Source organism: Oryctolagus cuniculus, chromosome 9 (assembly GCF_964237555.1).
Source record: "Oryctolagus cuniculus chromosome 9, mOryCun1.1, whole genome shotgun sequence".
Classification (NCBI taxonomy): Eukaryota; Metazoa; Chordata; class Mammalia; order Lagomorpha; family Leporidae; genus Oryctolagus; species Oryctolagus cuniculus.
Window position 1 is genome coordinate 119,122,686 of NC_091440.1, and position 24,400 is coordinate 119,147,085.

The window sequence follows — 24,400 nt, forward strand, 5'->3', positions numbered from 1 at the left end:
TTTTCTAAGTTGTCTGCCAATGTCACATTCAGAGAAAGGACCATGAAATGATAAACTTGTCATGGTCTTTGGACTCAAAATCCAATAAGTCATTCTGCATGTTAATGTACATCCAGGGCTATGGAAGGCCCACACAAGCAACTACCCGATGATTATAAGAAATCTTCCAATGATTGGCTTCACCATGTTAAAAGTAGGTTGCCTTTCTAAATTCCACATGTTACCTTGAGAAAACACTATAGCAAATGCAGTTCACAATGAATCAATAGCTAGGGGGTTGAAAAGGCATAGAACACTGTTTTACATACTTAGAAGCAACTCGGAAGTATTTCTGGATAAAATAAAAGGCAACTCCAAGGGGCACGAGAGCAACCAGGAACACAGGAGTAGCATAGGATATCATCCCAATGGCGGACAGGCAGAGCAGTGTTGAGCGAGTCAGAGATTCCAGAGTTGGAGGGATATGCTATTGAAAAGGTGGTTTGAAAGGAAAATATATTTTAGCTCACATCAAACATTGTTAGGATGCAAAAAAAAAAAACTTATCAGAAAATTAATCTTAAGCTATGTAGTTAATTATAAAAGTGGTATACAAATATATTCATTGTAAGTAATTCTTCATTCATTGCCCTTAGTTTAGTATATTTGTTTATCAGCCAACGTGTCATTAATTACTTACCTAGCTGTCTCTCCATTTATCTTAAGCATTGTATATAAATGACTGTACTAGAAATCTCATTCTTTCATGTGCTTCTTTGACTTTACTGAACAATACAGACTACATATCTTCCTATGTCAGCAGATACAAATCTGTATCTTTTTAGTAGCTGCATACTATTTAAAAAGAATCTATACATATATTCCTGGACTGTAAGATATTTAAATTAATTTTCTGTAATTGCTTGTTCATATCCTTTTGATGTTTTTGATCAGATCACTTATCTTTTCCTTATTGATTTTTGGCTGCTGTTTATATATTATGATTATTGTCTTTCTTCTACATTTTAAACTTGTCCTTGGTGTTTTTAGCTCAAAGCTTAACATTCCATATGGTCATTTCTGTTAGCCTTTTCCCTTGTTGTTCCTGAAGTTCTGTGCCTTGCTTAGGAAGACCTTCTGCACCTCAAGTTTCTAACATTATTCTCCTACAATTTAATTTCTATGTTGTTGTTTTTATATGGTCATCTTTACTTTGTATTTGTTTTTTATGTTATGGATAGCTAATTGTCAATGTGTTTGCTTGAAAAATTATTTTTTTATCATGCAATATGCTTTCACCCTATGTTAAATTTCTGTATCATATTGCTTTTGATTTCTCCATTCTCTTTATTGATATACTCATCTTCTATGAGAAACAGAGTATATTAATAAAATAATATTTTTGGATATCTTATAGGTAAATTCGCTGTGTAGCATTCTTCTGACTTTTGAGATTATTGGTTATCTTTTTATAGTATTAGGTTTATTTCTGTTTCTGTAGTGTTTACTGTTAATAATGAAATTTATTTTTCACTCAATTTGTTAATTGGCAGAGTGGAAATTAACAATTTTCACAAGATGGGTTTTTTGAACATATTCTCCTGAACTTTCTAACTGGATTTCAATTTTACTGTTTGTTTTGAATTCTCTGGATAGAAATCCTATCAACTGCTAAATAATGACTGTTTTGGCTCTTGCAATATATAGTTCTTTAAATTTATTTTAGGGGCAGTGTGACCTAACACCAGTCCTGTGAAAATATCATAATTTCTTCCCGTGTTCTTTAGTCAGCTGCGGATATCAAAAGCATTCATTTTCTAAACTGGAGGTAATTTATGTGTTCCCAACACCACTCTGGCAAGTCAGAAAAGGCCAAAGCTAGATGTGACAGGTTTTTCTTTCTCAACTGTCCTGCGGGTTCTGCTCTCACGGGATCCAATTTCAGAGTTTCCTGTCTTCATTTTCAAGACAAACCTCTGGAGAGCTAAGGATCTGAGATTAAATGGAGCATTCTTGGGATTCTCTACCAACACTGCTTCATCTAAAGCTTCAGGACCCAACCTTTTATTCTGGGAGATATTCTGAATGGATTTTACTCAAGTTTTGTGAACTTGATACTGTGGATGGAGATACACACTAATCAAAATAATTTCTTTTTATAATCAAAAACTTTAAATGTTGATTCATTCTTTACTATTTCTCTTTACTTCATGCTGATTCTTAAGTATCCTCTTCTACATACACAAATTAGTTTGAATAACGGTTTTTCTCTTAAGTAATCGTTTTCATGAATCCATTGATATGAAAGCAAACAGGCTTTCATTTAAATTTCAGCAATCCTCTATTAGTAAGAGAAACCATGCTTTGTCTTAAAACACCTATATTTAGTTTATATTGAACAATTTGTGAATTTTGAAGTAACTCAGGAACTCACCTGATCAATGATGTTGGTATCAGCTGAAAATCGATTGAGAATCAGTCCCAGAGGTGTGGTATCAAAAAACCTAGGCAATAATGAAACTGAGATGTATGATAATCCTCAACTATCTGGACCCTGAGCACTGCTAATGGACAGTTTAGAGTCACAGAAATGAGAAGGTCCTTATTTATTTTCTCAAGAACCAAACAAATTCTTCAAACTTGCACATTTGACTGCAATTTTAAAAATGCACGTTTCCATGATTTTGTGTGTGGGAGAGCGAAATAACTACTTTTTACCTTATTGGTCCAAGAATTATCTTGTTGAGGAGATTGTGGTGAAGGTTTTTGGCCGCAGTGAGACCCATCCATTCTACAGTGAGAGATGTAACAAGGCAAAGGAAAATGCCTGCACCACAAAGTATGCTAAATCCAGCCACATAGTAGGTCTGCGAAGCAATCGAAAAGCACATAGGAAATTACCGATTGAGTTTTTTTCTTCCTAGAAAACCAAGCCTCAAAGTCAGAGGACATTGCTAACTTCCTTATCTTGCAGAGGTACAGCTCTTGGAGACCTTGGCAGTATCCAAGACCCTACTTCACTTCCTCCACTGTGTTCTAGGTTTGCCTCCAGGCAAGTGAAGGGACACTGTTTGCTGTCAGGTTTGGGGCATATTCTTGGCTCTCTGTGTTGTAGAGCAGTTACTTAAATATCAAATACTATTAGAACAATAACAAAAGAGCCCTATATGGGTAGACATTTGTGTATAACATATCTATAACATGTATAAAACATGGATGTGATTCCTTTTAATCCCAATCCAAATATTACCTTTAAATGTTTCTTAGGATAAACTTTTCAAAATAAAATAATAGATACCATTTTTAACATATTGACAGTTTATTCTATTTCAGGTCCTGCTCCAATTATTTACAGAATTATCAAAGAAGTGTCCTGACTATTTTCACTGCTAGTATCTAACAAGGTAAGAGAATGCCACCGTTAATCTCCACAGTTACTTGATGGGTTAAAAACATAACTAAGCGCATCGTACCTGGTCAGCTTTCCCAGTATTGTTTATACTGTACTCTGACGTCCATGTGGCCAGCCAATAGTCTATGGCCACAATCACTGAATGCTTCAGAAGCTTAGAGAAAATCATCAGGAAGAGCAAGAAGAATCCGCCGGAAGTGAGGTATCGCCAACAGGTTTTCCAGGGCATTTTAGTCCTGAGCCTCATCACAGTGGACATGTTATCATCTTCATCTTCCTCCTCCTCTTCCTCTACATACAGAAAAACGTGTTGAAACTCCAAGTGGCCACCAGGTAGGCTGAATTTTTATCATTCCCCCAAAAGAAAATACCACCACTTTCAGACTGATGGAAATGTAAGTATTAGTGCTGAAAAGTTTAAGTGCTTTTAGTAGGGCAAACCTCAAAAACAATTTTTAAAATAGGTGAAGAATAAATGAATGAAAAAATACATATAAAATTTATGCCTGGATGAGATTATTGATTTCCAGATCAAATTGACTGCAAATGTAGACGTGAAACTCATGAAGCTATTGAAAGAATTGTATTGTCAATAAAACCTCGTACAATCCCATTAGAATGTTTCAGATACATGGAAAAGATCTACCTTCATCTTCATCCTCCATTTGGGCTTTGGCCTCTCTTGAATACATGGCTCTTCGGAGAGTTTTCCTCTCTAACGTGGTTTGGTCGGCTTCCATATCCTACAGGAAATACGCTGTCATTGAAGATACTCATAGCCATAGGAGGGTTTTGAGCTAACAGTAGATGAGCCTCATGTACAAGCGGTTAGTTATCTTTACCAGGATGAAGGACACTCTGCTCACTCCAGAGATCTACAAATCCTGTTGCAGGAGCAATTGTGGGGACAGGGCTTTAGGCGTGTGGGAAATGCTTCAGTGCTCAGAGGTGTAAAGGCAGGAAGAAGCCAGGAAAACCAAAAACCCGGTGACATGGGTGACCTCAGGGACAGGAAGAGATCTCCCCCAACCCTAACCCATAGTTCTCTCAACCCTACTTCTTTTATTCTCATGTCACTTTCAGATATTCTTTATAATTTCTAACTAAGTATTCATTTATGGTAACAGATACCTTCCTTTAAAAATGCACACAGATGCACCACACAGGCAATGGTGACAATTCCAGGGAATGAGTTTCCAGCTTCCAGATTTGACCTGGCTCAGCCCTAGCTGTGGTGGGCATTTGGAGACTCAAACAGCAGATGAGAGCTCTATCTCACTCTCCCACTCTCTGTGTCTTAGTAAACACATAGATAATTTTTTGAGAAACACAGAGTTCTGGGTTTGTTAAACTTCTATCACTCATCTACTATGATTATGAATGTTTAAATCACACTGCAGTTCTTTAGCATCTCACTTAAGGGAGCTGAGAAAAGGACCGCAGTAAGATTTGAATGGTGGCCAGAGTTGTGGTGTAGCAGGTTAAATGGCTGCCTGCAGTGCCAGCATCCCATATGGACACGAGTTCAAGTCCTGCCTGCTCCACTTCTGATCCAGCTCCCTGCTATGGCCTGGGAAAGCAGCAGCAGATGGCCGAAGTCCTTGGGCCCCTGCACCTGCATGGGCCACCCAGAAGAAGCTCCTGGCTCAGCCCAGCTCTGGCCATTGCAACAATCTGGGGAGAGAACCAGAGGATGGAAGATCCCCCAACCCCATAACTCTGCTTTTCAAATAAGTAAATAAATCAAAAAAAAAATTGAATGGAATTCTCTAAAGAGAAGAGGCAATTAACAATACTTGGGTGGGTACCTAACAGTGTTGGAGAAACCTCCAGGACCAGGAAATACAAGGGGCCATGAAAAGTTCCTGGAGAAATGGAATTAGAAGATTGGTCTATTTTGGTGCAAAAACAGTTTTGAAAACCATGTATAGATTTTTACAATATGCACTTGCATGAAGTTTTGACTAATCCTCGTATGCATGGATTTCAAAAATATTTTTTCCCTAAAATAGATTGTTTTTTAATTCCTGTCCATGAAGTTTCTGAAGCACCCTCTAGTGCTGACAGAGAAGGGAAACATGGCAAGAACTAGCCTCAAAGACTTAAGGGATGCTGCAGACTTGTCGCCTACCCAAGCCTCTGGTTTTCTCCAGGCCCTGGCTCCCAGCACCTCGGTCCCCTCCTGACCTCAGAACTGGAGCAGTAGCATCAGTGCAGTTGCACTGTGGACTAAATGAAGTTCTCCAGGCCAAGCTGGAAAACTAACCATCACTCGCCTCCATGGGGAAATGCACTGGTGTTCCAAGCCACTGACCCACAAGCTTTTGGAATCTATGGTAAATTGGGAGCTTCCCACGCTTGCCAATGCAAAAAAATTCCATAAAGCCACAGTTTGACTGTTACATCAATAAACTAATACAGCTTTGGTGATCAGTCCCTAGGTAGTGAGTTCGGTGGCTGGTTGGCTTTTTGGTTTGTGCCTCATACACCATGTGTGATTTAGGAGACCTGCTATTCTAGAAGGCTCTTTTCCTTCCAGATCCTTGGTTGTAAAGGTAAAAGTAAAAATGATTCCTGAACAGCATTTTGCAGAGACCATTTCACACAAGTCTTTAATACTGTCTAAGGACAGGAAAACTTTAGTGAAGGAGACTACATAAAACAGGAAATTAAGAAAGGATCCATTTTGTGTATCATGTAATAGGATGAAAAAGAGATTTGGTTCTGGTTCAACTGCCCATGCTGTGTAAGTGAATTTTTTTTTTTTACATGTAGAGTGGACAGTGAGAGAGAGAGAGACAGAGAGAAAGGTCTTCCTTGTTCAGCTGGTTCACCCCCGTAATGGCCGCTGCAGCCAGCGCGCTGTGGCCAGCGCACCTGTGCTGATCCGAAGCCAGGAGCCAGGTGCTTCTCTTGGTCTTCCATGCGGGTGCAGGGCCCAAGGACTTGGGCCATCCTCCACTGCACTCCCGGGCCACAGCAGAGAGCTGGACAGGAAGAGAAGCAACTGGGACAGAATTCGGTGCCCCGACTGGGACTAGAACCCAGTGTCCCAGCGCCACAGGCGGAGGATTAGCCTAGTGAGCCATGGCACCAGCCGTAAGTGAAAAATTTAACATTATGGAGACTTTTTTTTGGTGGTGGGGGGTGAGGGAGTAGAAATCTTTAAAGCAATATTTCTTAAACATAAATGCTCTATTAACCCCATTATAAGTCAGGTATTTTACATTGTGTTTATATTTAATTAAATAAATACAAACTTAGTTCCATTTATCCAATACGTATTTCCCAGGCCAGGCCAAGGTGAAGGCAGAGGAGTGCAGAGCATACAACAATACAATACTGGTTTATTCTGCTGAATAACATTGCAAAATTTATGGTTAATGTCACTCAAACTACAATCCTTAATATTTAAATCAGCTAAAAATGGTATCTCTTTATCTGCAGTTTTCCATTACTGTCTCTTTTTAAAAACTATTTATTTGGGGCCAGCGCTGTGGTGCAGTGGGTTAATGCCCTGGCCTGAAGCGCCAGCATTCCATATGGGCGCCGGTTCTAGTCCCTGCTGTTACTCTTCCCATCCAGCTCTCTGCTGTGGCCTGAGAAAGCAGTACAAGATGGCCCAAGTCCTTGGGCCCCTGCACCCATGTGGGAGACCTAGAGGAAGCTCCTAGCTTCTGGCTTCGGATTGGCACTCTGGCATTTGCAGCCATCTGGGGAATGAACCATCGGATGGAAGACCTTTCTCTCTCTGTCTCTCCTCTCTCTGTGTAACTCTGCCTTTCAAATAAATAAATAAATCTTTTAAAAAAACTATTTATTTAAGAGAAAGGCAGAGTGACAGAGAGGGAGAGACAGAGACAGACAGAGAGAGAGAATCTTTCATCCACTGGTTCACTCCCCAATGGCTGCAACAGCTAGGGTGGGGCCAGACTGAAGCCATGAGCTGGGAACCCCACCTGGGTCCCCATGTAGCTGGCAGGGTCATCTGCCTTCCCAGGTGTTTTAGCAGGCAGCTGGATCAGAAGTGGAAGAGCTGGGACTCAAAATGGCACTCAGATGTGACATATCCTAGTCCCGAGCAGAGGCCTAACCAGCTGCACCACAATGCTGGCCCCTGTTATTATCCTTTTTTTAAACATACTTTCCCCACCTATTCCTTAACCCCTAAAGTGACAGTTCTCTCCAAAGCCCTGACACAGGAGGTCTGGGAGCTCTTCAGTGTTCATCCTCCTCCTTCACTGTTCTGGCTCAAAGCCGGGCTCTCCTGGCCTTGGTGCTAGTGACATGGAGCCGGATGCCTGGGTGCTGTGGAGGCGCGCTCTGTACTGCAGGAAGTGGGGCAGCATTCCTTCCCCTACCCACTCAAGCCCGGGGCATCCCTTGCACCAAGTAGGACAGTCAGCTCTCAGCTGATGCAGCTGTGTGTTCTCCAGGAGGCAGAAATGGCCCTGATTGGGAGGTAAACACCCTGTCCTGTCAAGATAAACTGAACAAGAATGTGTCTCTACAAAAACGTCCACAACAGGTGTGAGCATCTGGTCTAGCCATGACGATGCTCATCCAGACGCCCATTTCCCACATCATAGCACCTAGGTTGGAATCCCAGCTCTGGCTCCCGACTGCAGTTTCCTGCTAATGCAGACCCTTGGAGTCAGGGATGACGGCTCAAGTCACTAGGTTTCTGCTACCCACGTGGAAAACCTGGATTGCTTTCCTGGCTCCAGGTCTGGCTTAGCCATGTCAGCAGGTAAGATTTCTCCCTCCTTCTCTCTCCTTCCTCCCCCAACTTTACCTCTTAAAAAACAATTTTTAGAGACTTCCCTCTAAGTATTCTTACTCCCACAGTGCGACTCCCTGGCTGCAGATGAAATCTGGTGCCTTCTTTGTGACAGGTGTCAGTAACTCCTTCCATCCCCAGAAACGAATTCATAGCAGGTGCTAGATTCATTCTGGTTTCTTCTGGCTCCATTCTACCTCACAACTGACTTACCCTGTCCATACCCTAAGTTGCTCTATATCTCCTTCTGTTGATTTACAACCCAGGAATGTGTCTTTAATTATAGAGCTATGCTATCTCAAGTGATCACTTCATTTCTAAATACAACTTAATGGACTTTCTTCCTGGCTTGCTTAACGGTATTACTATAATATTGAGCCAACAGCTCTCATTTTTTTTCCAGATTTTCTTTCCAAAGTAAACCATAAATTGTCCCATTCCTTAAGCTTACATCATATTCTTTTGTCCCTGGCATTTAGATCACTGAAAAAAATGTCATTTGGAGCCTTCTCCAGTATGTTTATAATCAAGCTTCTCATAGCACAATTCCTCAGTGGGCACTTGCTGAATGTACCTTGTAATGCCTTTTTTTTTTTTTTTTTTTTTTTTTTTTTTTTTTTTTTTTTTTTGCCAAACAGCCTCCTTTGAACAGTTCTCTGATTTGTCCTACACTACTCACAGATTTTTTTCATCTATCTTTTTTCTTGGTGTGGTTTGCTTTTAAGATCGCCACAGACGATATAGATATTCCTGGATATGTTTGGCTTTTCAATCTTTCTCTCTCTATGGAAACATAGATCCTTTTTTCTCTCTCTAAAACAGGATACTCTAATTTCCTAATTTTTTTTTTTTTTTTAGAAATTTGCTGACACAAACATTTCATTTTATAATGCTTGCTCCTGGCCAGGAATACCAAGTTTTGGTCTCTTTCTTATCTGAACTCAAGAACAAACATTTTGAAAATTTACCATTTCATCTCTTAACCACCAGTCATACTCCATCCAGTTTCCAACTCTGTTATCACCTCATTCAATGCAATAGCATTACACTGGGATAACACTGGATGTAGACCTGGGTTGAAATTCCATGGTACCATTTATCAGAGGTATTGTGCAACTTCAGTCAAAGCTTAAGTTACTTAAGTAACTCTGTTTACTCATCTGTAAAAGTGAGATATTTTCTTTGCTTATTTCTAATGGATTTTCAAAGAACTAAGTAAGACTGTGTAAAAAAAAACAATTTATGTACTCTACAAACAGCTGAACAAATGTGAAATTCTATCTTTCCTTCTTTCTGATTTCCTGCTTTTACCCTCCACCCTATCTGATACATGAATTCTAACTTCACAACTACAGCTCTTCAGTCTTTCAAAATTTGCTTGATGCTGGTCTTGTCCATGACCCTCTTGTTAGGTAGGCAAAGAGCAAAAAAAAAAAAAATTCTCATATTACAGATGAGAAAAATAAGTTAGAAATAGGCAAAAATGAGGAAACATGACACTTCAGCAAATAGTTTGCCTGCCGTTTTAGAGGAACATAATATTGCCAATATTGGTCAGATTCATTTAAGAATCCTGTGGAAGCCCAGCAGTACTTCATCCAAAAGATCACACTAGGACCATGGGTTCTGAGGAGCCTGATCGTCAATGCTATCTCAAAATAAAATTGTTCTGCACTTCCGATGAGGACCACTCTACTACCAAGCATTAGACGTGAAACTCTGAAAGCATTCTTGGTGATTATTTAGCACAGGCTGGACTCCTTCAAACCACGAACATTCACCTTCTCTAATTCCTGATCCTGACGGTTCATGAGTGTTTTCCAGTGTTCGTAGAGCTCCACATCTTTGGTTTGAATGTCCTTCAAAGTTCCCTCTCGGAGTACGCTTCCATCCTTCATAGCTATGATCTAGGAAGAGCATATATTAGCAGAAATGGGGCACAACGCCTTGCTGGGCCAAATGAATTACTTTACAAAGCATTTGTTACTGTTTCTACATTTGAGGATGTATAGGGTGACAACAGAAACGTGATCAAAGCTTTCCTCTCCACTTACCCAGTCAGCATGGGTCAGGTATTGCAATTTGTGAGTCACAAGAACGAGTGTCCTTTTGTCATCCTGAAGAAATTTCAAAATCCCCTCCTGCATGAGGTGATCACTTAAGTGGATGTCCAGGGCAGAGAAGGGATCATCCTGTGAACGGTGAAAGAGAACAAGATAAAGGCATTTCACACTCTTCGTGTCACTCGCTTCTTCTGGAGTAGAGAGACACATAGCTCAGCACAAATCACCCCAATTTACGTATACATAAAATGGACTCTGTACAACTTCAAGTTGTAGGAAAGAGAATTAGCTTAAAGATGAATTGTTTCTTCCTCTTTAAAAATTATTTAAAAGGCAACTAACAATATTGAAAATGGTTTGAATTCCTGGAGATTCTTTAAATTCACAAACCAACAATACTCAGTAAGCCATAACAATAGGTTCAAAGAAAGAAAGTAAAGATAATGGGAGTCATTGAATTCTAGATAATAAAAATAGGTACAGATAATATTGATTAGATCACAATGTAACATTATTAGGCATGTTGTCGGGATTGAGTGCAGTAATTCATTTCTATAAGGGACCTAATGAACACTTAATATTATTACCTACAAAAATAACATACCCAAGATTGTACTTATGCCAATTATGTTTGGAATAAAGGAAATTTCAGTACACCAAGAAATAAAAAGATTTAGAGAATGGTTATTTGACTCTGAAGTGATGAGATTTCCATAGGTAATTTTTATATATCTTATTTCTATAATGACATATATGAGAGTAATTCAACATATAACAGTAAAAGAATTAAAACATCCTTATTTTGATGCAAAGAAATCTTGAAATCCACACATAGGAAGGGCCTTTAAAACATTTCTGGAAATGTGTATTATGAAAAACCTATGCATGGATTCCAATATTTTTTGCACCAAAAAATAAATTTATCTTTTAATTCCATTTTCCATGAACTTCTTGAACTTTTCTCATGAGGCATCAAATTACATATTGGGATTCTGACAGAGAAAACCAGAGACTACTGCAGGAAACTCACACTGGAGTGTTTCCTCAAAATGATGAATGGGAAAGCCAAGTGACCTGCAGGGAGGATGGTGTAGCAGCTCAGGCCCTGCTGGAAGCACCAGAATCAGCGGGGAGTGAGAGGATTGGAGGGACTGCAGAAGGGACAACCTCGTGTAACACGGTATCATTTTCTGGTAAAGAATGGGGAGGAGTGACTGCCTTCATGAAAATGAAGTGCATCAATGTCTTCTTCAGCACACTTGTTTGTGACTCCTGCATATATGTGATTGCAAAGTTTCTGTTTTTCCTAATGGGTTCAAGAAAGTAGTAGCAGCTAGATTCTCATTCAACCACACACAGATTGAGATATTTGGAAACTGTAATTTTGAGAACTTTTCAAAACAAATGACCACAAAAGTTTCTGTACAGTTACCTTGCATCGGTTGAGTATCTGGACAAGGGAAAATAGAAGCAGTTTCTATTGAAATAGAAGCTGATATTTGAAAGTCAGTATAAAAACATGCAGGTGGCCATTGTTGATAGGGATAAGATGAGTTCAGTCATTTTTTGACTCTCCATCAATCTCTACCCACAAAGAAACTATAGGCAATGTGTCTTTATAATAGCATTTAGGAGAAATGAAAAAATTAGCGAAGTATTTAGACAGTTAAGGGGTGATTCTAAATGATAATAAGAATCAGTCTTTTAAAAATCAGTCTACTCAATATCATAGTTATGAATATATGGGTGATATAATTAGTATCATCAGGTGTCTTTTGCAAAAATACATTTAAAAACAGAGACATGCTTCCAGTTATCTCATTTATTTAAACTATTAAATGAGTTATTCTGGATAATTTAATAGTTGATAAAATAATTGTCATTATACATACATATACACACATATCTTACTCTGTACATGTGTATATGATGGAACTTCAGAAATACTTAAAAATAAAAGTTCAAGCCTGAATGGGATGAAGTAAAATTTCCAAAGAAGTGAAAAAAAATATCACTGATACAAGGATTATGTTGACAAAGATGTCTGCACTTTTATCTACAATAATGCACCAAGATCATAATTACCAAGATTTAGTTCATAGCGAAACAGTGACTTTATAAAATTGGGCCAGTATCACAAGGGTAGCCTAATGGTTGGTTTAGCAGCAACATTCTTCTATACTTAATTTGTTTCACTTTTTTTAAATTACGAAAGGACGTTGTATTTCATCAAAAGCTTTCTCTGCATCTATTTGAGAAACTCCTATGGTTTTTATTCTTCATCAATGTGTTATATCACATTTACTGATTTGCATATGTTGAGCCAGCCCAGCATTGCTGGAATGAATCCCACTTGCTCCAGGTGGATATAGTTTTTGGATGTGCTGCTGTATTCAGTTAGCCAGTATTTTGTTGAGCACTTTTGCATCTGTGTTCACCAGGGATATTGGTCTATGTCAAGGCTATCTATGACAAACCATAGCCAGTACCATATTGAGTGGGGAAAAGCTGGAAGCATTTCCACTAAAATACAGAACCAGACAGGGATGTTCACTTTCACCACTGCTATTCAATATAGTTCTGTAAGTTTTAGCCAGAGCCATTGGGGAAAAAAAAAACAAAGGGATACAAATTGGAATGAGGAAGTCAAATTATCCCTGTTTGCAGATGACATGATTCTACACATAGGGGATCCAAAAAGCTTTCCAGATATAAAATGAACACACAAAAATCAATGGTTTTTGTATACACAAACAATGTCATGGCTGAGAAAGAACTTGTAAGATCAGTTCCATTCACAATAGCTATAAAAATTTTGAATACCTTGGGATAAATTTAACCAAGGGGATGAAAGATCTAACAATGAAAATTAAAAAAATGTTAAAGAAAGAAACAGAAGATGAAAAAATTGGAAAAATCTTCTATGTTCATGAAGAATTATTATCATAAAAATGCCCACACTATGTAAAGCAATCTACAGATTCAATCTGATCCCAACCAAAATTTTCTTGGATCTAGAAAAAAAGAACTAAACTTTATATGGAAGCACAAGAGAATCCCAAAAGCCAAAGCAACCTTAAACAATAAAGACAAAACCAGAGGCATCACAATTCCAGATTTCAAGAGATGTTACAAGGCAGTAATTATCAAAACAGCCTGGTACTGGCACAAAAGACAACATGTGCAACGACCAATGCAACAGATGAGAGAACCCAGATATTAATCCACCCACCTACAACCAATTACTCTTTGACAAACAAGCTAAAATCACACCATAGAGAAAGCAAAGACTCTTCAACAAATGTTGTTGGGAAAACTGGATCTCTGTGTGAAGTATAAAACAACATCCCTGGGCCGTTGCCATGGCTCACTTGGTTAATCCTCTGCCTGTGGCACCGCCAGCATCCCATATGGGTGCCGGGTTCTAATCTCGGTTGCTCCTCTTCCAGTCCAGCTCTCTGCTGTGGCCTGGGCAGGCAGTGGAGGATGGCCCAAGTGCTTGGGCTCTGCACCAGCATGGGAGACCAGTAAGAGGCACCTGGCTCCTGGCTTCGGATCGGCACAGCGCCGGACGTAGCAGCCATTTGTGGAGTGAACCAATGGAAGGAAGACCTTTCTCTCTGTCTCTCTCTCTCTGTCTGTAACTCTACTTGTCAAAAAACAAAAACAAAACAAAAAAAACCCTACCTTACATCTTATACAAAAATCAACTCATAATGGGAAAAGTATCTAAACTTAAGACCCCAAATCACCCTATTACTACAGGAAAACAGGGGAAACACATTAAGACACTGATATAGGCAACAACATCTTGGAAAAGACCCTAAAAGTACAGGCAATAAAGTAGAAGTAGAGAAATGGGATTACATCAAGCTAAGTAGATTCTGCACTACAAAGCAAACACTCAAGAAAATAAAAAGGCAACCAAAAGAATGGAAAAAAAAAATCTGCAAACTATACATCTGAAAAAGGATTAATATCCAGAATATATAAGGAGGTCAAAAAACTCAGTAACAACAAAATAAACAATCCAGTTTTAAAACAGCAAAGGGCATGAACAGACATTTTTCAAAGATGAAAAACAAATGACCAAGAGACACATGAAGAAATGGTCAAGCTCACTAGCCATTAGGGAAATACAATTAAAAATCACAGTGGAATTTCACCTCACTCCAGTTAGAATGGCTTTCTCTAAAAGTCAAAAGATAACAAATGCTGGTAAGGATATGCAGAAAAGGTACCCTATTGGCGGGAATGTAAACTAGTATAACCATTATGGAAGACTGTATGGAGATTCCTCAAAAATTTGAAAATTGATCTGCCATATGACCCAGCCATCCCACTCTTGGGAATTTACCCAAGTGAAATGAAGTCAGCATATGAAAGAGTTATCGATACCTCCCTGTTTACAGCAGTTACATTCACTATAGCTAAAACAAGATTCAATCCAGAAGTCCCTCAGCTGATCACTGGATAAAGAAAATGTGGAATATATACATGGTGGAATACTATTCAGCCATAAAAAAGAATGAAATCCTGTCTTTCACAACAAAATGGATGCAGCTGGAAACCAATATCCTTAGTGAAATAAGCCATTCCCTAAAAGACAAATACCATATTTTCTCTGATCTGTGGTAACTAATAGAATACCAAAAAAATGTAACATATTTACAAAATGAACATTTTGAGAATTGATTATTGTTTATAGCTCTTGGCTTTACTGTTGTGGAACAGTGCTTTTTTCACCTTTTATTGAATTATTTACTTGGTAGAGGATTAATCTTATGATTATAAAATAAACTGAAGTTATTTCATTGTAAAAATTAAAACATAAGAAATGAAGGAAGATGGATGGTGAGAGCATGGGCAGGAAAGAGGGCAGAGTGGGAAGTATCAATGTGCTCCTACATCTGTAAATATAAAATACACAAAACATCTTCACTTTATATTAATAAAAATTATTTAAAAATATACAACAAAAAGAATGCATAACAGATGGCTCAAGTAGTTGGATCCCTGTCACCCATACAGGACACTTGGATTGAATTCCTATCTCCTAACTTCAGCCTGGCCCAATTCCAATCATTACTGGCACATGGAGAGTGAGCCAGCAAATGGGAGGTCTTTTTCTTTCTTTCTATCTTTGTCTTTCCCTCTTCCCTGCTCTCTGTATGTATACGTGTGTGTGTTTCTCTGCTTCTCAGATGCAAGATTAAAGATTTAAAACACAGGATGAACATATTTCTGCAAAGATCCAACAGAAACAATGCAGTGAAAGTCTCTAAATTATTTTTACATTTACATTTTTACAGTAAAATATTTCAGAAGTATTGTTTTGTGGTTAAGCTGATGCTTGCAAGACCAGCGTCCCACAATGGGGCACTGGTTCGAGTCCAGGCTGGTCTGCTTCCAATCCAGCTTCCTACTAATGCACCAAGAAGGCAGGGAGTGATGGCCCAAGTGCTCTGGCCCCTGCTATCCATGTGGAAGAGCTGGATAGAATTCCAGGATCCTGGCTTCAGCCTGGCCCAACACTGGTTATTCCAGCTATTTGGGGAGCAAACAAGCAGATCCAAGAGTCAGTCAGTCAATTTGTCTGTCTCTCTCTCTCTCCCTCTGCCTTCCAAAAGTAAATAAATCAATCTTCATTTTTTAAAAAGGTGTGTTTATTCTTCATTTCTCATAACTATAGCTGTAGGGGATTCATAGTGTGAGTATCCCTTCACTGTACCACAGTGAGAGTCTAGCACCCTTCAGGAATCTTACTAAGGAAGAACATGCTGGTTAAGAACACAAGCTATGGAATCAGGCCCCACAGCTTTGATAGCCTGCTCCACAATCACTGTCCCTGTCACCTTGGATAAGCCACACACTGAGCCTCAGGATCGTCATCTATGAAGATCAGTAATGACAATGATGATGGCTGCAGCAACACCAAGCCTCCTATACTTTCAAGAATTAAGTGCATCAGGGGTTAGAAAAATGCCTATGCCATATAAAGTCATCAATAACGGTTGCTAGCATAACTATGCCTGGATCTCCCTGGGGGAGGCATCATTGTGTTAGAGTGAAACGTATAGAACTTAATCAAAACTGAAGCTTGACTGGTTAAGAATCACGGCTCAAGATTCAGTTTGTACATTAACATTGTGCGACAATATTTCCTTAAAAAAAAGGCAAGGTAATTTGCTAAATGGCCAATTCAAGAAATGACCAGTTCTTCATTTAAAGAATTTATTATTTATTTAGCTGTGAGTAAATGACTACAGTTTGATCCAACAGCAGGGTAAGCCTCTGCTTGGGAAGCCTGCATTTCTCTATCAGTGTGCCTCTCTATGAGTGTGCCCACCTCAACTCTGAACCAGCTTTCTGCTAAACTACTAGGCAGGCAGCAGATGGTCCCAGTACTTGGGATCCTACCATTCACATGGAAGGCCCACAAGGAGTTGATGGCTTCTGGCTTTGGTGTCGCCCAGCTGTAGTGACCATTTTGGGAATGAACTCGGGGATGGAGGATTGATCTCTGCCTCTCTCCCTGCAGCCACCCCCATCTCTTTGTCCCTCTACCTTTCAAATAGATAGAGAGGTGGGAGAGATAAATAAATAGATTAATGCTTGAGATGATGGAAAACCTGAGTATCATGACTTCATCTATGTCCCCAAATCACTATACCCCACAAAGAGGTATGATTAACTGTCAATAACAAAGAACATTTTTTTCATATATATATATAGTCTTCATTAATGAATTCTCTTATACATTCAATGACTACATTCTTTGTATGGATGTATTTCTGGAAATAACTTCTTATTAATATATTCACTGATATACATAATACACTTAAAGATGCCTTAAAGTTTCAAAAGCAATGAATATTCTTGATACATCATGAAGATCTCTTCATTTGGCTTTGATGGCAAGATAAAGCTTATTTGCAGTAAAATGTAAAGCCAAAGAATTATGACTATGTGTACAAGCAAAAGCCTTAAACATTCATCACATTAAAGCCATTTTCCTTTGTTTCGTCCATCAAGTATGGAAGATGGACACTTGGGACGTCATTAAATACTCATGGATGGAAAAAAGGAAGGAAGGAGGGGAGGATAGAGGGAGGGAAGGAGAAAGAGGAGGAAGAGGAGAGGCAGGCAGTAAAAGAGAGGGAAGAGAGGGAGGAAGAGGAGGGAAAAAGAAAGGATATTAAAGGACAACACAGATAGTAACTTAATCATTTCAGAAAATGCCAGAGAATTTTAGCTGATGGCAAACACCATAGAAAGAGGCAGATTCTACATTTCACTAGTCATTACTTCTTAAGTGAGATGCTTGACCTCTCTATTCTTGTTTGCTAACATGAGGACACCATCCACCTTCATAGCACCGTCCTGAGAATCAAATGGAAAACCTCGTGGTTCAGAGTGCTTTGTGTATTTTTAAGCATAGAAGCATATGATATTATCAGTTTTGAAGAATTGTTAAAACATACCAATAGCATTCCATTGCTGTCAAAACATTTTTCTATTTGAAGTTGCCATGAAGTAAGTATAATATTTAGGTTATGGGGTCCAATAGTTTTAAGGTTATCTGTCTGATCAGAGCGCACTGAGCACATACTTTTTCAAAGGGACTCTGACAAACACTACTGCAACCAGGATTAAGAAAAGTTATACAAATTGTGTCATTTGTGCAAGATTTGTAGATACTAATCTTACTTAGCCTAGAGAAATGTGAATTAATTTTTAACAATAATATTAAAATACAGAACTATGGCTGTATATTTGTAGCTACATTAGAATGAGGAAAATACACAGAAGCAAATTTTAATCCCGTAACTTTCCAATAAGAAGAGCTGTCTGTGCAAAGCAGAACAATGGCCTGCAAAGATGCCTATGCCCTAACCCTAAGAATCTGTGACTTGCTTCCTTACATGCCAAGAGGGACTTTGCAGATATGATTCTGATCTGATTAAAGACTTTGAGATAGGGAGATGTCCTGGATGGACCCAAAATAATTCCATGAATCTTTTTAAGCAGAGAACCCTCCGAGCTGTGAAGATAGGCAGAGGTGACTATAGGAATGGCCATGGGGACATCACATTGCTGAGTTTGCAGATAGGGGAAGGTGGCCATGAGACAAGAACCCTGGAAGCCTCTAGAAGTTAGAAAAGGCAAGAAAATTGATTCTTCTTTATAACTCCCAAAAGGAAACACAGCTCTGCTGATACTTCATTGAATATTTAGTCTACAGATCTGTAAGATAATAAATGTATGTTGAAGTCATTAATTATGGTTCTAATAGCAATAGGAAACTTATACTCTGTCCAACAAGAAAAAGGCTGCCTTCAAGGTAAGTGTGTTAAGACAGGAGCATCAAAAAGCTGTTAGATGTGCTGAAATGAAAACTGTAGTGAACAAGAAGGAATCCACAACAAGTTAACACTATGACTTGTTTGAACGTCATAATTTTTACATTAATGTACACTGGGATGATTAAATTGCAGCTGTGTGATGGACTGGCATAGAAAAGCACACCCAGGGCAGTGGACCTTGGTCCCTTCCAGAGTCCCTAGTCCCTGGTCACGTAGTCCTCAAGGTTGCAGAAGTCATTTCTAATTGTGAGTCCATCTGCTATGGGAAAGATTTCTAGTTACACAGATTACTTCTAGATCTTGCTATGGATTTCTAAATTTTTTAAAAGTATGTTTATTTATTTGAAAGGCTGAGAGAGACACACACAGAGAAAATGTTCTGATTCTCTGATTCACTCTCCTAAAGGTCTTCTTTTTTTTACTTTTTTTAAACTTTTATTTAATAAATATAAATTTCCAAAGTACAACTTCTGGATTATAGTGGCTTTTTCCCCCTGTAACCTCCCTCCCACCCACAACCATCCCATCTCCCACTCCCTCTCCCATCCCATTCTCCATCGTGATTCATTTTCAATTATCTTTATATACAGAAAATCTACTTAGTATTTAAAAGATTTCAATAGTTCGCACCCACACAGCCATACAAAGTATACAGTACTGTTTGAGTAGTAGTTTTACCATTAATTCACATAGTACAACACATTAAGGACAGAGGTCTGACATGGGGAGCAGGTGCACAGTGACTCCCATTGTTGATTTAACAATTGACACTCTGACTTATGACGTCAGTAATCACCTGAAGCTCTTGTCATGAGTTGCCAAGGCTATGGAAACCTCTTGAGTTCACCAACTCCAATCTTATTTAGACAAGGCCATAATCAAAGTGGAAGTTCTCTCCTCCCTTCAGGGAAAGGTACCTCTCCAAAGGTCTTCAATGGCTGGACTTGAGTCAGGCTGAAGTCAGGAGCTAGAAATGCAATCCCTGTCTTCAACATGAGTGGAAAGGATATGACTACTTAAGCCATCATCTGCCTCCTCTTGGGTGTGCTTTGTAAGGAAGCTGGAGTCAGAAGCAGAGGCAGGACTGGAAGCCAGGCACTCTGATAAGCCTTGCAGGCATCTCAAGTGGCATTTTAATCCCTGCACCGAATGCCTCTCCCCTGCCATGCCTTATCTGGTGTGCTTTGGAGACACATACTCTTAGAGACATTAACCTGAAATGAGTTTCTAGTATGTCCAAATTCTTCCACCGTGCCCAGTTATAGATCTGAACTTAGTGGGATACTCCCAAATCAACCTCCCTTCTGAAGTAATTCTGCCTATTAGATGGAGTGGAGACTCAAATGGATGTCTGGAACCAGATTTATAAATGGTTAATAGTTTCACAGAAGGAGAAGGCAGGGGAGGAGGTATTTATATACCCTGATGGTCTTTCATACAGTGTCGATTTGTAAGCTAGGTTATTTAGGCTATCCCTTACCAAAATAAGGCAAAATCACAATCAACATTATTATCAAATGTTATTTGTGAATCCACAGGTAGAGCCAAGGCATTAACCCAGGATAGTCATGAAAATAATCAAAGGGGCTTTATGAACACATGGATTCTGGATACCTCTCTTTCAGATTATCAGTCACTACGTCTAGGCTAGGACCAAGACTTCTGCAGCTTCAGGAAGCATCACGGATATAAATATAAATCAAAAGATCTGTGATCAGGCCGGTGCCGTGGCTCAATAGGCTAATTCACTGCCTGCGGCACTGGCACACGAGGTTCTAGTCCTGGTCGGGGCGCCGGATTCTGTCCCGGTTGCTCCTCTTCCAGGCCAGCTCTCTGCTGTGGCCCAGGAGTGCAGTGAAGGATGGCCCAAGTCCTTGGGCCCTGCACCCGCATGGGAGACCAGGAGAAGCACCTGGCTCCTGGTTTTGGATCAGCGCGGTGCGCCGGCTGCAGTGCACCAGATGCAGCGTGCCAGCTGCAGCGGCCACTGGAGGGTGAACCAACAGTAAAGGAAGACCTTTCTCCCTGTCTGTCTCTCTCCCTGTCTACTCTGCCTGTCAAAAAAAAAAAAAAAAAATCTGTGATCTTGCCCTGTCAATCCAACACCATCCACACACCCACATTAACAATCCGCCTGGCCAAGAAACTCCACTAGGACAGGTATTTGATATAGTGGTTAAGATGCCACGTGGGATGCTTGCAGCTGATACCAGAGTACCTGGATTCAAGCCACAGCTACATTCCTGATTCCAGCTTCCTGATTAAGTGCACCCTGGAAGGTAGCGGATGATTGCTCAAGTAGTTGTGTCTCTATCACCCACATAGAAGACCTGGATTGAGTTCACAGCTGCAGGCTTCAGACTGGCCCATTTTTGGCTGTGTGGGCATCTGTGGAGACAGCCAGTGGGTAGAACATCTATCTGTCTCTTTGTCTTTCTGCCTCTCAAAAAGAAAAAAAGAAAATGAAGCAAAGAAAGGAAGAAAAAACTCAGCTAAGCAAGCACACAGAATACCTCAGCCTCTTGGACACCAATCTGGAGTTCTGACTGAATTTTTTACTGCGGATCTGCTACTAATCTGTTTTCCCAAGAAATTCTCTGATTCTACAAGTTAAACCACATGTCCTTGAATTGATTGACATGTCTTTTTAAGGACTCATTAGTCCACAGGGAAAAATGAAGTCAGAATGAAAGTCAAGAACGTTCTTACCAAGAAGACAATGTTGGTGTTTTGATAGAGAGCTCGTGCCACACAGATTCTCTGCCTCTGGCCCCCACTCAGGTTGATGCCCTAGGGAAGAAGCACCCAAGTCAGCTATTTTTTCCACTAGTAAATAATCTATTTATTTAAAAATAGCTTTAAAATACCGATGTCTTTAAAATAACAATTGCTGGTAATTTATTATTTAAACATAACATTGGTAAGAGAAAATGAAAACAATCTATTGGTCAATATTCTAATTATACCAAGAGTGTTTTGGGCTGATAACATTAATCCACCTTTCAGTGGGACAGAGAACTCTACCCTGCTATACAGAGGTATTAATAAGCAAAACATCTGGTGAGTGCTATACAGCTGTGAGCAATTTCAAGACTTCTAGTTCCAGAACTGTGTGTGCAGTTTACTTAATACAAACCTCTTAAATTTGATATTGCAAGTTATGCTAAACAGAACTATACAAGGTGCTCTTATAATGAACTAGTAGTAGTTATTACTTTAAGAAGTTGTACTTAAGCATTTAGTATGTGTCAACCTTGAGTCAATGGCTTTAATCTTCTTATCTCCTTTATTATTCACAGCAATTTCACTACATAAGTGTTCTTCTCATTTTATGTATATGGACACTGGGCCTCAGAGAAGTTGATCTCATCCTCTTGAACTATACTATGCTGCAAAGAGGAATAGCGATGAACAAAGTCTACGTGGAGCACATGTTTGGTGCAGTGGTTAAGTCATTGCTTGGGATTCCCACATCCCATATTGTAGTGACAGGTTCGGGTCCTGGCTGTGCTGAGGCAGCAGATAATGGCCAAGTGCTTGAGTCCCTGCCAGCCACAGCGGGGACCAAGGACAGGGTTCTGGGCTCCTGGCTGGGGCTGGCCCAGCCCTGGCTATTGTGGCTATTTGGGAAGTGAACCAATGGACAGAAGATTGTTGTCTATTTCTTTCTCACTATCTTCCTTTAAAATACTTTTTTTTTAAATAGGAAAAAAAAAAAAACAAGACTATACAGTCAGACTAATCTTGGCTCCACCATCTACTCTACAGTTGGTCATGTTTGTTACCTTTTTTCAGCCATAGTCTCCTTGGCTGTAATACGCAGATATTAAGAATACTAATAATACATTTGTAGTAACACTCATAATAACAACACTTATAATAACACATAATATATTTCTTGTGGAAACAGATAATGCATATAATGATTTTCCCCAGTAATTAACACCTATTAGAGTTAAAAAAAAGGTATAACCATTATTTTGTGACCTGTGGTGCTGTGGCATAACATATAGGTGCCAGTTCATGTCCCAGCTGCTGCTTTTCCAATCCAGCTCTCTGCTATGGCCTGGGAAAGCAGTGCAAGATGGCCTAAGTGATTAGGATCCTGAACCCATATAGGAGACTGGGAAGAAGCTCCTGGCTTCAGATCGGCCCAGCTCCGGCTGTTGTGACCATTGCAGAGTGAAGCACAAAATGGAAGACCTTTCTCTGTCTCTCCCTCTGTCTGTAACTCTACCTCTCAAGTAAATAAATAAAATCTTTAAAAAAATTATTATTTTAATAAAAAATCACAGGTAAAAACCTTTTCCAGCTGGTCAGAGTAGTTTGACATCAATGTAAAAACCTGTTCATATGAAGAAAAAAGGAATACCTTAATAAGAATAAATAGGTGCTGACAAGAGTGGAAGAATTTGCTGGAAGCCACATCAGTTTCCCAATCAAGTACGGTAAGCATAATATATATTTACATCAAAGTCAGGGACTACATTTTACTTTCCTTGACAACTCCCAAGTGACAAGCACACTGTTAAGGAGGCAATAGTTATTCAATAAATACTTCATAGAGAGTTACATCAAAGGTCTCCAGTTGCATTTCTGGAACTTGTCACTAGGCACAAGCTTCAACTACTAAGCTCTCAGAATTTCTAATGGCATGGACCACAGAGTTTTCTAGACTTGTGTTCAATGCTTACTTAAACTGTACATAGCTTACCCTCTCTCCAATTTCAGTTTGGTCTCCAAATGGTAGTAAGTCAATATCTGGTTGCAAAGAACAGGCATCTGTGACAGCTTTGTACCTTCGGAAGAAAGGATTTTGAATTTTTAGACACCTACTAAGACACTGCCCATAAACTGAGCTCCAGATGCAGTATCTTGAGGGCTAAAAACATGTTTCCTGGGCAACTTAGAATATAACGCGAGGTATGCAGATACAAAGAAATACAGATAAGAGTTGCCACTCTTCTCACTGCAAAAATGATAGCCATATGAGGTGATGCTAATTTAGATACTCTACTATGTATATTGGCTTTGAGGCAGCCTGTTAGACATGATAAATACATACAATGTTATCTGTAAATTTAAAATTCTTAGGAAAATGCTAGTATGTGGAGAAGACTGATTAAAAAAAAAAAAAAACATGCCTTTGGAGGTGCTCTAGTGAGAGGTGGGTACAAAGTTCTCCCAAAATACAGAAGCACTGAAGGACACTCAGGGAAGTTGCAGGGCAGGCAAATCTGCATCCAGCAAGGTGAGGAGTAATTTTCCAGGGAGAAAAATGAGGACAAGGGCAGCTTAAGGAACTCCAGGAGGGCTGGCACCATGGCTCACTTGCTTAATCCTCTGCCTGTGGCACTGGCATCCCATATGGGCGCCGGGTTTTAGTCCCAGTTACTCCTCTTCCACTCCAGCTCTCTGCTGTGGCCCAAAAGGGCAGTGGAGGATGGCCCAAGTGCTTGGGCCCCTGTACCCGCACGGGAGACCAGGAGGAAGCACCTGGCTCCTGGCTTCAGATCAGCACAGTGCTGGCCATAGTGCCCATTAGGGGAGTGAACCAACGGAAGGAAGACCTTTCTCTCTGTCTCTCCTCACTGTCTGTATCTCTACTTGTCAAATAAAACAACAACAACAACAAAAAAAGGAACTCCAGGAGGTGGAGTCATCTCTGGAAGGAACTCCAGGAGGTGGAGACGTCTCCAGGAGGTGACAGACCACAGTAGGCTCATTATGGGTAACACATAACATAGGTGTCCTTGCACTCGATCACACATGAAGGAGGGGACGTGGAAGATGATGATGG

General features: G+C 39.7%; 1 protein-coding gene and 1 long non-coding RNA gene across 10 annotated transcripts in view; one reads left to right on the plus strand and one right to left on the minus strand.

Moving 5' to 3' along the window:
* The window catches only part of LOC108176990 (uncharacterized), a 102,027-nt gene that overhangs the window by 63,982 nt on the left and 13,645 nt on the right, over nucleotides 1-24,400 (plus strand). For both annotated transcript variants that reach the window (XR_007921056.2, XR_011379023.1), the window contains exon 2: nucleotides 3,313-3,383. This is a non-coding gene — a long non-coding RNA (uncharacterized lncRNA). The remainder of the gene's footprint in view (nucleotides 1-3,312; nucleotides 3,384-24,400) is intronic.
* ABCC9 (ATP binding cassette subfamily C member 9) overlaps nucleotides 1-24,400 on the minus strand; it is a 151,220-nt gene that overhangs the window by 37,862 nt on the left and 88,958 nt on the right. For all 8 annotated transcript variants that reach the window (XM_070048295.1, XM_070048296.1, XM_017343242.3 and 5 more), the window contains 9 exon segments: nucleotides 23,315-23,399; nucleotides 21,310-21,390; nucleotides 10,226-10,363; nucleotides 9,953-10,078; nucleotides 4,038-4,134; nucleotides 3,453-3,682; nucleotides 2,698-2,846; nucleotides 2,414-2,483; nucleotides 309-466 (listed from right to left, as the gene is read on the minus strand). In XM_070048295.1, coding sequence (XP_069904396.1) covers nucleotides 309-466; nucleotides 2,414-2,483; nucleotides 2,698-2,846; nucleotides 3,453-3,682; nucleotides 4,038-4,134; nucleotides 9,953-10,078; nucleotides 10,226-10,363; nucleotides 21,310-21,390; nucleotides 23,315-23,399 — 1,134 coding nt within the window.